Source organism: Sycon ciliatum, chromosome 1, assembly GCF_964019385.1.
Source record: "Sycon ciliatum chromosome 1, ocSycCili1.1, whole genome shotgun sequence".
Classification (NCBI taxonomy): Eukaryota; Metazoa; Porifera; class Calcarea; order Leucosolenida; family Sycettidae; genus Sycon; species Sycon ciliatum.
In genome coordinates, this window is record NC_088643.1 from 23,338,754 (window position 1) to 23,354,419 (window position 15,666).

The 15,666-nt window shown below is 48.1% G+C and overlaps 2 protein-coding genes across 3 annotated transcripts in view; one reads left to right on the top strand and one right to left on the bottom strand.

The window, feature by feature from the left end:
* Positions 1 to 15,666, top strand: part of LOC135818800 (TBC domain-containing protein kinase-like protein) — a 72,257-nt gene that overhangs the window by 53,550 nt on the left and 3,041 nt on the right. For both annotated transcript variants that reach the window (XM_065332042.1, XM_065332045.1), the window contains 2 exons: positions 1,355 to 1,518; positions 1,987 to 2,146. In XM_065332042.1, the coding sequence (XP_065188114.1) occupies positions 1,355 to 1,518; positions 1,987 to 2,146 (324 nt within the window). The remainder of the gene's footprint in view (positions 1 to 1,354; positions 1,519 to 1,986; positions 2,147 to 15,666) is intronic.
* Positions 5,417 to 9,393, bottom strand: LOC135818821 (uncharacterized). The gene is made up of 2 exons (XM_065332051.1): positions 7,685 to 9,393; positions 5,417 to 6,495 (listed from the first exon to the last, which is right to left on the bottom strand). Exons 1-2 carry the CDS (start codon positions 8,248 to 8,250, stop codon positions 5,775 to 5,777), a joined length of 1,287 nt encoding a protein of 428 aa, XP_065188123.1. The 5' UTR covers positions 8,251 to 9,393; the 3' UTR covers positions 5,417 to 5,774.

The window sequence follows — 15,666 nt, forward strand, 5'->3', positions numbered from 1 at the left end:
GCGACGCATGCAGTCGGGATTCCCGCCAAAAGGCCAAAGTCGCACAAATATTATTTATAGCTAGTTTAGGCAAAATCGACAGAATCGAGTCAATAATCCCAACCTGATAGCAAGGCTAAATTTGCAAAAACTCGCGTTCACCTCGAACGTGAGTTGACCTCAGCTCACGTCATAAACGGGAGTTTCGACGCCAAAATTTGCCACACCGACGTGAAATTTCACGGTGTAGTGCAGAACAACGTGAAACGAAACCTCTCTACTGACTACTTTCACTTCGACGCGCGCCTCTGCATGATCTGTCACACATACAAGCCATGTAGTCAGTCCTTTCAAAGTTCGAACGTGTAAAGTACCAACCGGGTCACAGGTGACCCGGTACTATATTTTCAACCGGGTCCAAGTGCCGCCCAACCGGGTCGATTACCTGGCTCACCCGGCTCTGGAGCAGACACTGTAATTCTGTTTTTAGAGAAGGTTAGCAGGTTCTGAGGCAAATACCACGTCACGGGTGCTCTCCCTCGTGTGTTCGTTCCCAGGCCAGTCTGACTGGGGGGTTCCAGGGTTTTTGTACTCGGTGCACTGCCCGCTGCGCTTATACACACATGGCGTGCGCATACTGGAAGCAACATGGCCGACATCATGTGACCCATTGATCCTTGGACTGACTGGTGTGAGAAAAACCAACATGGCTGACATCATGTGACCCATTGATACTTGGACTGACTGCAGTGACTGGTGTGAGAACCAACATGGCTGACCCCGTATGGTCATATGATGGATGTACAGTGAATATCGTTTATAAAGTGAACGGGTGTAACGATATACCGGCTATAATGATAGAACTCGTCAAAATCAAAATCAAATCAGAAAAAATGCAGCTAAAATATCACTATACACAATATTATCGGCTATACCAATATATCGCTTATTGTGATGGGCTTCAGGAAGCAAACCATATCAAATGTACAGGAAAACATCGCGTATAATGATCAAGAGTGATGATCACAAAAACAAGTGTTCTTCCAATAAAGTTCACTTCTTCCAAAACTGATCCAGTGTTGCCTGGATGCACCTGGCAGCAGATATGAGTGAGAGAAAATTCTTCCCTGCATGCTGTAAGCAGCCACATGTACACGTGGCTGCATTTCAAACTTTTTCCAGCGTGTACGCATCATTTCATGCCCAGTCATGTGCAATGTGTGGTCATACATGCAAATCGGCTATAGTGATGCACCGGATATAGTGATAAATTATCGAAAATCAAAGGGGCACGTTATATCCAGTATTTACTGTACAACAGCTCAATTACTTTAATACCAGTATTTATTTTGCATGCCGTATCTTGTCCTCACAGGAGCCGGAGATTCTATCGCTGGCGGAACTGCGCACCGAGATAGCACCATGCATCAGCCCGACAGAGGTTGCTGAATTGTGCCATCAGGCTGCGAGAACACGCCGTAGGGCTCAGCAGAAGACTGCCGCCGCGCCAATTGTGCTGGACATACGCACTCGCGACGAGTATCCTCATTTTTTTGAAAGTGTGTCGTTATGGTCACCTGCAGCGGTCAGTGTGTGTGTGTGTGTGTGTGTGTGTGTGTGTGTGTGTGTGTGTGTGTGTGTGTGTGTGTGTGTTTGTTCGTTCGTTTGTGGGGTTTTGTGCGTGCGTGTGAGTGTACGTCACGTCGTGGGAATGTGTTTGTGTGTGAGTGTGAGTGCGTACGGGTGTACGGGTGTGCATGTATGTGTACTTGGGAGTGTGTGTGTGTGCGTGCGTGCGTGCGTGTGTACATGACGTGCACTATCGTATGTGTATGTACATGTACATGTACATGTATATGCATGTGTATGTGTATTGTGGAATGTAGAATGTGATCATGGCCTATGATTTACAGTTGTCGTCATAATGGTTACGTGCCGTGCCGACTTTGCTAGCGACAATGAAAGCATCCGTGTTGCTCTCCTTGACTCGAGGCTTCTCTTGTGCAGATACATGCAAGGTCACATACCGCGATCTATGCATGTACCTGCGGCTACGGCGTTCAATGCAGACGGTCAGATCATGCTGCCGTCCGTGGAGAAGAAGCTGAGCTCGAACAAGGAAAGCACGGTCATTGTTGTGGCCAACCGAGGTGTATCCGGACCTGACGTAAGTACAATGTAATGTGGGCTGGTGGTTCGGGTCCGATTATAGAGTACCGTCTTTGCCGGAGTATAACGCGCTCACCTTAGTATAATCGCATCCCCCTTTTTTTGACCAAGGTATATCCGGAGTATAATGCGCAGCCTAGATTTGAGAGCAGTGTCGATCATAAAGACAGTACTGGTCAGAATTCATCTTAAAATTATAGTGAAGAAATCAAATCTGCTCTCAAAGCCTCAAACGTAGATTTCTCGACGACCTCACAAGTCCAAGTCCAGACCAAAGAGGTGCAAGGAAGAGACTAGCAGTGCTTCTCTGCACTCTATGTGTATGTGTGGAATGCCGGTGCCAAGCCTGAAATAAATGATTGACTGCACCTCGCACTCGTTCCTATGGAGGATATGCAATGACGTCAAATCCGCTTCACATGGGAACTAGCTGGTACAGACACCCCACATGTAGAAGAACTCACTTTGAGCGGCACACATACTATTATGTGACTTGTATTGCACCTCCTCTGCTTGATGCATTACGTAAATCATACATTCATCGCTACGAACCAGGCATGGGTCTAGACTAGCAGTACAATCATGTACATGTAGGCTACAGTCACACCTCGCTTATCCGGTCCTCTTTTATCCGGATCCCTCGCCATCCGGAAGAAAATCGCTGGTTACCGATTTACAGCATATGCCATGCATACATACAGTATGTGTGGTCGATTATCCGGTTCCCTCGCCTATCCGGATATTTTTTTTGTGGAAAACGGATGTGTGCGGTTATGCGAGGTCTGACTGTACTATTAACTGGGCCAGTGGCAGCGGGGTCAGTGGCAGCGGGGTCAGTGGCAGCGGGGTCAGTGTCACTGTCACATCTTGCACTCTTGACTACATACAGTAAAACCTGTCTAAGCCAACGGCTCAAGGGACCTACAAATGTGGTACCCGTGTATAGGTGGTCTCCTTATCCAGGGTCACTTCCCTGGAAATGACATCCCCCTCGGTCCTGATTGTAGTGGTCCTCTTGGACAGGTGGTCCTCTTGGACAGGTGGTCGCCTTATCAGAGTGGTCTTACTGTATACTAGTACTAGTACATGAACTACACAGGCCGGCGGTCTACTGGTACTATGGTACGTGTACTGTACTGACAGGCTAGTGTCTGTAATGTACCTACAATGTGGGTACAGTTGTGCTGGGTGAAATCCCACCCAAAGTACAAATTTGGCGCCCTCAGGCCTCCACTAACTTGCACGGCCCTTGACGCCCTGGAAGTGGCAAGAATGCGGCTGGACGTACACATGTACAAGTACATACACAGTGATGTTGCAAACGTTGGCTGACAGCATGTTAGGAGGCGGAGGGTGCAGCGTGCACTGCGTTGGGAAACAGTGCCCCTTACTACAACCCCCCCCCCCCCCCGGCCATGGTTAGGTTGGCAGAGCCCCTGTCTTGCGACCATTTGAACAGTACGGTGATGTAATTGGAACTGGTCCAGGCCAGGGCATCAGTTCTGCACTCCAGTCTCCACGGCTCCAGTCCAGGTCTGATTTCAGTGAGCACAACTGTCTGTACTAGTCTTGTTAGTAAATAAGCCTTGCTATCCCAGGTTTAAGTAAGGTGCTTAGTTACTACTAGTACTGCTGGCAGTAGTGCACTAGTGGTAGATAATAATTACTGAGTACTGTAGTAAACTGATTCACTAGTACAGCTGTACACACATTATAATTATTATGCGTATACGCACCACTAGTGCAACAGAAGTGTGATAGTTGCTAGTACAGCTGCACCATACTTGGAGAGGGCTGCTGAGTGGTTTTGAAGTGCTTGAGCACGAGGAGCTGTAGCTGTGTTTACTAAACAAGTGCTAAAACTGTTACCGTAGTGAGTGCTATTGTGTCAAGTAAGCATTGACTTGATGAGTACAGAGTCTAGTACTTGAAAGTGCCTATCCACCCTACGGCTGTTGGGCCTGGCCAGGCTAGCTAGAAGTAAGTCTTGGTGAATAGAAGTGAGTGTCATCCATGATCCAGGGCACGGTACAAATCTGTCCTGAAGACATTCCTGGATGTCTGAACTGAAATCAATAGAAACAAGCTGCTATCAGGGAGATTCATTAGGGATGAAATGAAACACTGATTGATTCCCGCCATGCTCCCAATGAACTGCCCGAGCAGTCAACACCAAACTTAAAAGTGTGTCTGGTCTGGTGCCCATGATGGTAAGTGACGACTATGGCTGACAGCCAGCGCACAGCGCACAGGCGCCAGCACATTCTCGTCCTTACCAGCGGTGCCCTTCTCATCCATGCTGATTACTGCCAGATGAGGGTCTCCTGCTAGTCGTGTTGTACGTCTAATTGCCCTTTTCTGGGTGCTGTACTCAGTGCTCTGTGGAAAATAGACTTTAAATGTGCTGTATTTTTAGACAGTATGCTCTTCACTTGCACACTGTCTGCTCTGCCAGTCAATGCATAGGATGATGATGACGACGCACACTTAAAAATAACCCAAGAGAACAAGAACCCTCATTGGTCCTACCATAACCTTGAACCTTCCAAGCTGGAAGGCTGTTCATTTGCGCACTGGAGGTGTGTGAGAGCTAGGTCTCAGGTCGTTGAATGTCTCAGTAACATGTCAGTTTTGTGCCCTGTTATTGCACTTTCTGACTGCTTGTTATCTTGTTACAGTCGTGGATAGTTGCTTCATAACTCGTTTCCATGTGATTTCTTCTATTTTAACCAAGAGAACAAGAACGATTTCTTTAGGACAAGAGAATACAGTGGCTGTTCTCAGACTCGAGGAATGCCCCACACACATTGGTAGACAGAGAAAGGTACTTTTGAGCTGCCTCCACCGGCAGCACTGTTTGTAGATGGAGAGATTGTACACCACAGCACTGATCGACTCCAATCAACCCAGGGCTAGCTAAGGATTACTTGTTTAGCATGCAGGGATTGGTAATAACAAGAGTACACAACCGCACTAAAGAGTGCATAGCTGCCTGCACTTTCACCATCCAGAGCTGACGCTTCTGTAGAGTTCCACGATTCCTTATGATTGTTACCTAGTGCAACACAGTGCGGAGACCTTTTTTTAAAACTGTCATAGCAGGGTTCTACCTGTACCCAGTGCTGGCATTGCACAGTTCTGGTCACGTGATGTGAAATTTTGCCCTCACAGACCTCCATGGCCTGGGCAGTAACACACTCTCAAGGAGTCGTATTTATAAGACTCCCTGGCAATGTGTACATACGTGTAACATTGTTGTTGGTTTGCTGTCACCATTCATTTCTCCAATCAACCAATAGCCGCTGGTTATACTGGTAGTACAATTCTCTCTTTAGTAATAGAATAGGAGATAGTGCTCAAGATAAGTTAGTTGTAAACTCGGCTTAAATAAAGTGTAAAACTGGTGATCGTATTCAACTGTCGGTTCTCTTGATGACCGGGTCTGTCAACAGGAATTTCAGGGTTCAAGGTAGGGTTGAACAGAACAAGGAGTGTTGATATAGCAGGAACAGCTCTGTGTGTTATTTGATTGCATCGTGGCTCTCCGTATAGCGCTGTCTAGTGGTATTCAAGACAATAGAAAACTCTTCAAAACGCATCTATGTAGAGTGATGTCATTGTTGATGTCATCGAGATGACCAGGATCGTTTTAGTGGTGATTTCGGCAGTGCAGTGTGGCTCAGGCCGGCGGATGCTGACGCTTTGCGACTGCTGTTGCACTGCTCCTTGGTCGGCGATGAGCTACTCGTCCGTGTCAGTTTTAGCGACTGCAGCCGCGCAGAGCGTGACGAGGCGTGCCACGCGCGAGTCAAGTCGTCCAGGCTCTTGAACGGCAGTGGACTGCTGGTCTTGCGAGAAGCGTCCTTGCTATCCGTCGACTTCCACTTGACCGACGTCCAGGCAAGATTGTTTGTGGTGCTGTACGCGCTGCTGCAGGCGGTGGCTGTGCGTAGCGGGTGACTCGGACTGGAGCTACTGCTGCGGTGGCCTTCCGGCTGGTTGAACAGCGTGCTGCACACCTGCGCCAGCAGGGCCTTCCATGCCGTCGCCATGTGCGCGTTCCACTCGGGTCCCATGGCGACGTGGAGCATGGCGAACAGGCTGCTGTTGAGCACCTGGATGTGGTAGCGCAGGTCGCGTGCGCTGACGTTGTGTCGCCGCGCCAGGCTACTCAGCACTGGCTCTGCCGTCTTCCAGTCGTCGGCACACTCGACCATCAGGCCCACCGTCTCCATGATGCGCACCGCCAGTATGCGCTGCTGTGCCAGGTCTGCCAGCAGTGCGGCGATGTCCGTGTGGCGCACGAATGTCATCAAGTAACACGCCTGTGGCTCTTGTTCGATGATCCTATGGTTGCACACAAAGAACAGAGAGAGAGACACGCACGATTGTAAGGACAATGGTGATTTAGTATTTAATCATGTACACGAGCTCCAAGCTGCTGCCCGGTGTTTCGCTTGCTTTTTGACATAGCCTCGGGCACTGCAACACCGTACTGGAGTGCTGTCAACGTTCTGCTGTGATAATGCAGTGGGGATGTCTAATGCTTGCTACATGATGACCGAGACATGTGCGTGCCTGGGTTTCACATTAAACTGCACGTCTGAGCCAGGCTTTGCCTGCTTTTGGAAAGGAAACAAGTGTTGCTTCTACAAGAGTGGTGGCTGGGGGATCATGTCACGTTTTTTAAAGTCGTCAACTTGACAGGTGATAGAGATTGTGTCGACTGCTGCTCGTACAGAGTGCTTCAACACTGGGGGATTTGCTGCTCGTACAGAGTGCTTCAACACTGGGCCGGGATTTGCTAGAATTGGGACTGCTGTATTCTGCAGGAAACTCTAGTCTTGCGCTGGCTGGCCAGCACTCTGCACAGGTTGCTGTAGTTGCTAGACATGATTGTGCTTTGCTTTCCACAATCCCAGTGACACCTTTGTGTGCCAAGCGTCCTCTGTGCACTGCTCCTGTTTGCCTACTTTTAACTTCTACAATGTATAATACTTGATTAGGTCTTGTTACTACACTGCAGGGGTTAGTGTTGCCACTTGGCAAGGTTATCACGTAGTATTGAACTGCCCCCCCCCCCCCCCCCCCCCCGCCCTTACATCAGTACATGAGCACACTATTACAGTAGTATAACGAGGTGGAGGTGGTAGTCTGGGCTGCGTTTTGGGCCAAACTGTGAGCGTTCTTAGCTTGAGGCATTGACTCCTGATTGACTCCTGAAACTGTTGATGTTTTACTGTGACTTCTCCAGAGACCCAGGCTATTTAAAAACTGCAGTGACATTTGGCAAGTCACAATTGAAAATATATTAATGGTCTTTTCTTCGTTGAACACAACATGACATGATTGACATGATTGTTTTACTTTAACCAATGCACGTTCCAACGTAACTCGTTGGCCAGACGTGTGCTTGATCGGCTTGAGTCTATACCTAACCTAGCACAATCAGTAATTCTGGATGGATGATCCGATCCATCGCATAATCATGATCAGATCTATGATAGGATGTTGCAACTAATTCAGATCAACTTACTTATCTAATAGGATCATTCCGTAGTATTCCAGATCCGTCTCCAGTCGATTCCAGGTCGTTTTCAGCGGGCCAGTGGGGCCTGTCGAGGCGACGCTAGCAGTGGATGGCGATCGTGACCCAGCAGCCAGACGACCCTGGTGCTGCTGAATGTGGCGGAAATTCGTGACGTCCGCGACAGGAAGTTGTTGTTCTCGCCTCGAAGGTGGCGAAACGCAGCTTCGACTCAGCTCACTTCGAGTGTCCACCGACGAGCTTGTGTCCTCCAACCAACTTGAACTGAAACTTGACTTGGTCGAAGATAATCTCCGATGTTGTGAGGAATGGCCAAGTGAGCACGGAGAAGTTGAGAGCGATGAGGGCATGAGGTCGTCACACGGTCGCGGCGTCAACGTGCGAGCCGGTGACCTGTTCGGTCTGTTTTCGGACGGACTGTGCGTGTAGCGCTGCAACTGATAGCTAGTCATTTGCTCGTTGCAATCTTCGTCACCGCCGCCCGAGATGCACAGCATCATCCCTTTCTCGAACTTTTTCGCACCCTTTTGCAGTTTACTCGGCTGTGTGCCCATCTTCACAGCTCAGAAACCAAACCTGTTGCTATGCTGCTGAACCTACCATTCACTTTCTACACTGGTTTTCTCTTCTTGCTGCCCTTTCCGCGCAGCTTTGAGGTAATCCTTAGTAAGCAAACAACTCCGTGTCTCCGTCGTGACCCTGCTTGTCCTCAAAGTCACTATTCTCCAGACCCCACTTGCGTCCTGTTTCGTGGTGCACGTCTGTTTACTGCAACTCACAACTGATTTGGTTTTATGTTGGAAATTGACAATTTATGCCAGTGAGTGCATCTCCCGTTACACATTCCTAGTGCGGCAGCAGCAGCAGTGGCGATACCGCTCTCGTACAGAATTATTTGCCGGCCCAGAGAAACCCTATTTCTGCACGCGAGGACGCCTGGCAAGTGCCGTGTGTATACACGCGCACAAATGCCGTCTAGATCTAGTCGGCGTAGATTCTACGTTGAAAGTCAGCCTTGATTATGATGACTCGTGTGTCACGCTATGCATATACATGTAATAGACTAGTGTAAACCTCTGAGCGACTCGTCCTACCAGTACCATGAGTACTGCGGCCCGTGGGGAAGACGACGTAGCTGTACTGCACGCTAGCGCTGACTTAGGCCAGGGTGTCTGGCAGTCGGCAATTCGAGAGCACATCTTGGCGGCTTGTTCAGTTGGTGAAAGGCGGCTGCTATTGCTCTGCCCAGTGCGACATCGCGACGTAATAACCAGCAGTTGGTCGTAGGTGCGTGCCGCGTCCGTGTACAATACTGCATGCACTGTGCTGCTAGCAAGTCATGATGGAGATGACTGACTTGTGAAGAGACGTCTAGGAAGGGAACACTAACAGCAGCCCAGAGTTCGAACCTCCTCTGATGATGAAGCCAGACATGTGCCTTCCTCTCTCTCCACTGACTGTTCAGGCACTGCTCCGCTGCGCCAACAGCTCTTCCATCTCGTATCTCGTGCAGGCGCTGGCTAGTCGATCGGGCTAGCAGACGGAAGCGCTGACACGACTGTGTCTCACTGCGTCACGTGTGCGTGCGCGTTCACACTACACACTCGACTGCCTGGTTTTTGACAATTTTGTGAATCTTGTGCATATGTGATCTGCACTACCGCTGCACTGGACCAGTTGGTGGGTGACCCTGGCCTGGGCCTGGCTTGGATCATCCCATCCTTCCTACATAAATCCTGCTACTCGAACTCGCATCCTGCTAGTCGTAGTGTCAGCAGTGCGTCGATCAACCTGATGACAGCTGCCATCTTTGACTTTGTGCCACCAACCCAAGGCAATGGCAGTGCAAAATGCATGCACCATTCTTCCTCGTCGTTCTACTACTACCGCCAGTACCGGTAGTTCTAGTCGCAACTGTTGACCAGCTACTCGGCGAGTACAAGTCGCACTGCAGCCTCGCAGTTGTCAAGCCCCCGTGATGCCCCTACTGCCCTAGTGTACATGGTGTCGATGGTCTGCATGCATATGCAGCGCTATGCCGTTGCCGCCGGTGGAGGTACAGGCCCATCTCGCTGCGCTCAGGCCGGAGGGCGAACACCTCATGAGTGCTCCTGGGCTGTGGGAATGATTAGCACAGGAGAACCTCGACTGCTCCACGCGCGGCTCGTCTACAAGTGAATCGCTCATTCCTCAAAAATCAAGGTAAGATTCTGTGGCTGTGCACAGTGTGCGTCGTGTTCAGTTGCCATCCCGCCGCGTTTCACTCTCACGATCTATGTGCATTGGAAGTACTGATTATGTTTAGAACATGATTGTAAGCAATTAGTTTGTAACTTTGTTTGTTCGAGTTTGTGTCTTGACAATATTGACAGGTTGTGTCTACACGTGTAGTCGGGACTTTCTGCGTGCGCTCAAGCGTTTCGCGGTAGCAGTTTTCATTGTTTTCAGTTTCTGTGACGTGACACTGCGGCGGAGCAGTTGTTGGCGCAGGGTGCGCACGTGCCGCCGACACACGTCATTACTTTGGGCTCGTTGATAGGTGAACATGCAGAGAGTGGACGACTGTATGTAGATTGTAGTATCCAGTTACAAACTCTCAATAGCCAATAGCTGAGACTGCTGGCCTGTTGAACTAAACTCTAAAGTAACTAAGTAACTTAGTTTGTGCGGTGAAAACAAGGCTGATATTGACAGAACGTCATACAAAGGACGTAGGATGTGAACGTGCACGCGTCGGCGATGACGTTTCCCAAGCTTTACCACCTGCATTAGTAGTACTGTATGTAGCTAGGCTATGGCTGCCAGTCTGTGTATGAACTATGAACCCTGGAGTAGGTACTTTACTACTCCCGATACAACCAGTAAACACTGGCAAGTCACAATCAGTGAATGGCTTGAGACTACAATGCCTGGTACAGTATTATCATGCATGGACAGCATGGTACATGTGCGCATGTACAGGTCCGCAGGGCGCGCAGGCTGGTAGTGGTACATGGACTAGTGATATAATTCAAACTTACTTACTTCAAAGCAGTGATACTGCTGACTGCTGTTCAGGGCAGCCATTATATCCTAACTCCCTAAGTCACCAGTGAACCTCTAGCTAGCTCTACCAACCATTGAGTCGTTGAGTCGTTGAGTACTAGTAGTACTGGCATTGAGCAGTAGTACTAGTACTAACTGTTAGTATACTGTAGTACACTGCAGTACAGTGTACAGTGTACAATGTACCAGGCCTTGTGAAGTCCTGGCGGGAATGAGAGCTGCTGCACTGCTGGTACAAGGTGCTGCACAAGTGACCATTAGCGGAGGCTCTTTCGTCATTGTACATCGTCCAGCGTGCGCTGCTCTGACAAGCGCTGGAAACACAACAGCCTGTCCACCATGGTCCAGGCAACTAGAGCACCGTGCCCTATCACTTTCCCCTGTATCCATGTTCCTGCTTCACTGCTATGTTGTTGCTTGAAGTGAGAGAAGGCCAACAGCAGATGCCAGTAATACCCTCATGGGGTACTACCATTACCACCGTTAGCGCGTTGTCATCTTGCTCATTGCTTTTTTACAGTTGATACGTGTAGGGACTAGGGGGAGAAAATCCTTCTTCACGTTTTGCTCAGCTCATTAACCCCATATCCCTGTCGCCAAGATATTGAAAGGTGCCAGCATTCAGTGTTTACAGGTTCGGTGCCAGAGACATGATTAGCAATCCTTTAGAGCAATCATTCTTTTGAAGATCAGATAATGACCTGGCCGGTGTTACTGAGCTCTATGATGTGGCTGAATGTTACTTCAGATAGAACTATCTGGTACCATGGCATGGAGTGTGTTCTGAATCCCCTGCTCAAGTGTCGAAGCCGCCGGCATGGGCTCCATGTTAGCCGAATCGATTAGGGAATAGATATCAGTGGTTGTGTGGAAGGCGCAGTTGTGAGCAGCAGTTCTCCGTGGAAAATTTCTCTGCGTGATTCTTTAATACTTGGCAGAAAGCGTGACTCTGTGTGTGTGCCTGTGTGTGTGTGTGTGTGTGTGTGTGTGTGTGTGTGTGTGTGTGTGTGTGTGTGTGTGTGTGTGTGTGTGTGTGTGTGTGTGTGTGTGTGTGTGTGTGTGTGTGTGTGTGTGTGTGTGTGTGTGTGTGTGTGTGTGTGTGTGTGTGTGTGTGTGTGTGTGTGTGTGTGTGTGTGTGTGTGTGTGTGTGTGTGTGTGTGTGTGTGTGTGTGTGTGTGTGTGTGTGTGTGTGTGTGTGTGTGTGTGTGTGTGTGTGTGTGTGTGTGTGTGTGTGTGTGTGTGTGTGTGTGTGTGTGTGTGTGTGTGTATGTACAATTGTTTATAACTAAAATTAGCCAGTCTGGTCGGTTCATACTGGAGGGTCAATCAATTTTCGTCCTGCTAGTGGCCACTGACTCAGGACTGAGTTAGAAGTTGAGTGGCTTAGAGGCCAGGTGGTCCTCAGGAGGTGGTCCATTCTGGTCTCTAATCATTAATCTGACCATCATGTTAATGTTGTTCAGCTCTTGGGAACACTGTGCGCCTGTAGTGCAGAGTATTTGTATCTTGAAGTTGAAGTGCAACAAGTCCTGAGTCTATGGTGGTCACTGGTGGGAGATATGATAGGATCTGCTTCATCTAGGATTAATAGCAGAAACCATTTATTGCTATAGTTGTCTGCTTGAGGTGTTTGTATCAGGCCTAATTTGGTTTGTGTGGATAGACTGCACAGGCTTCCCTGTACTAGCATGGTAGTCATCCATGGTATGGGCATGGTAGTCATCCATGGTATGGGCATGGTAGTCATCCATGGTATGGGCAGGCTGTAGATGTTACTCCAGTTTCAGTGCGGCGGCGGCTTGTGTGCACCTTGAAGAAGTAACTACTGGGACAAGAATCTGATACTACATGTAGTTCTTCTGCTTTCTGTAAGCGTCATCCTATACGGTTGGATATGCCTCTAGTGCAAGAATGTAAGGAGGTTGGTGCGAGGTGCTTTCAAGTTTGTTGTAAGCTTGATCGATTTCTTGCAGTGTGGCAGATCAGATTTCCCAGAAGGAAGCATTGATGACATGGCGGATGAATAAAATCACTCATTTAGTTGGATATGCAAGCATGTAAGGAGGTTGGTGCAAGATGCTTTCAAGTTTGTTGTAAGCTTGATGGATTCCTTGCAGTGTACATGTGGCAGATCAGATTTCCCAGAAGGAAGCATTGATGACATGGAGGATGAATAAAATCACTTGTGGTCTAAATCTAAATAGATGGCAATACACTTATGCACGGCACACAGGCAGCAACAGGCTTGTACTTCTTGTGTTGCAGAGAATGATTATGTTAGTTGCTCTGATTGAGTGGTGTGTACTTTCAAGTACCAGCAAAGGTATCCTTTCCTCTCTGATTGGCGTCAGGCGGAAGGTAGAGCATGTCTTGTTGCCCATCCTCCTCTCGGAAGTATCCAGTGTTTGAGAATGCCGTGTGCAGGCTACTGTGGACACTGTCAGTGCAGTGTGTGTGTTATGCTGTGGTGGTTACCAGTAAACAGTACAGTGAACAGTGGATGCTACCATCATAATGTGTTTGTGACGTAGACACTACCATTGCAGTGTTGTAATGCTGTAGTGGTTACCATTGCAGCAGTGTAGTGTACAGAGGATGCTACCATCATGGTATGTTTGTGACATGCAGCTTGTGTTCATGTGTTGTACAAGATGTTGTCCCTACCATTACATGTTGTAGAGGTAGAGTTGCCACAGTCAGCTAAGGGGAGGACACAGAGCTGGGCCATAACAGCAGACATGTATACGGCAATAGGAGGATTGCTAGTATTCCTCTTCACTGTTCACTGCTTACATCACTAGTACTACAAGATTACTAGTATAGTGTTTTATGGGAGTGTAGTGCTAATCTGTGTGTGTGTGTGTGTGTGTGTGTGTGTGTGTGTGTGTGTGTGTGTGTGTGTGCGCGCGCGTGCGTGTGTGTGTTTGCTTTCTTTGGAATCAGAGTGTAAAACATGATGGATGATGCTGTTTGCATGATCCATCATGTGGAACTGGCCATTTGTCATCACGTTACACCCACTACATGTCTACCATGTCTACGTGTAGCTGCATTGTACTCCTGTTGTACTCCTGTTGTTGTGCTGTTACTAGTGTTAGAGAGTTAATAATAGTATGCCGCAACTAAACTCTGCGTGCTTGGCTAGGCTAGGTCTACCTGCATGCATGCCAGAGTGCTCCAAGTGGATTACTTGAAAGCAACTGGTCATGCAGGGTACATACTGCCACTTGTTGTGTACAGTACAGTGCAAGTGCAAGTGCTAAGACCGCTGGAAAGACAAGTGGAATGAAACATTCCTACCAAGTAATGCCAATGGGCTACTTACTGTACTACTACTGCCTCGTGTCCTGGTGCTGCAATCAAGGAGTGGTAAAATACCGGTATTTTACTACTCCCCTGCAACTCACCAGCCAATGCATGGGACTGTTGTATGTAACAGGTAGGGTAGGGTACACTGCAATACCTGTGCAATGCAACTACACCTACAAACAGAATACCAAGAGTGTGAAGCTCTGGACACCCATGCTATGGGATCCACTGATGGCAAAACCTACATGTGCCAGTGCCAGTGATGTAGTGTGCATATTATTATACATGACATGTACAGCATAGCTGCAGACAAGGTGGTGATGCAATGGTGTTTATCTACCCTCTGTACCTACACCTTACTGCACAGCCATAGTGTAAGTCTTAGTTTAGTTTATGTACTTCGAAGTATGGGTCATGCAGTACTACAGCTGTAGAGGGCGAATCGTTTTTATTCCAATCCTAATTAGCAACAGCAACCATTGAAAAGAAGGCATAAAGCAACAGCAAATAAATGAAGGTACGCAAGACTGAGGTACTACTACTACTTGGAAGTAGTACTCCAGCAATGCTGGCAATCAAGTAAAAAAAGTAAATCAAATACCGTATGATAACTGTAGCACATGTGCACACTGGTAGAAGAGAATGGGATTGTAAAATACTCATTTAGTTGATTTGCCCCGGAGCACTATCCAGGTTGATCAGCTCAAGTGCAGAGTGTCACTAGCTAGCTTGCAGATACATTACAATGGTCATGTACACTACACAGTCGACAGTGCATGTAGGATCCCACTGTCCGGTCTGTGATGTTGGAAGACTGATGATAGGAGTGCCTTGATAAATCAATCAAATTATTTATGCAGCTATTATGTCTTGCCCAGTTGTCTAGTGGACTGCCTATCAACAGCGCTCAGCAGTCTGATACTACTACTAGTAGTACTTGGTGTCTAGCTAGTGGGTAGATTGCTGATTGGAAAGTCTGGCAAAGGCTGTCAGGTATGCCAGGCATTTGACTGCAGAGTTCAGTCTACTGTACATGTACTACATTTTAGTGCCCGGCGGCGGATACACTGTGTGGAGTGTATACATGTATCATCACTGGATGCAGCTGCTGTACACTAGTATTTGTAGTAGTAATACAGCAGCTGTACTGTTGCACATGTACTGCACTGCAATAACATTGGGCACCTGAGAAGGGGCTACAGGCTATACCAGTAATGTTCTGCTCTTCTCTTTAAAATATCTCTTATCTACCTCTTCCTATTCTGTGCTTGTGCCATCCCACGAGTGAGTAGAGGCACGCTATGCATGCTGTGTTGCATGAAAACACATACTTCAGTACTGGTGTTCCTAAATCAGAGTCTTTGCCTCCAGCTCGGCGTGTGTTCTTAGAGTTTAGTGACCTTCTGGCCTGGATGTTCTTCAGCAGCCTGCTCTTTACTTGGGTGCCTGATGTATTGATGATACTGTCCAGCAGTGCCAGTATAGTAGGATGTACTGGGAGTTACTCGATCTACTACTAGTACTAGGAGCACCAATTGGGTGCCTGATGTAGTGATGTAATGATGACATCATTGTAGTGATGTAGTGATGACATCATTGTAGTGATGTAGTGACGA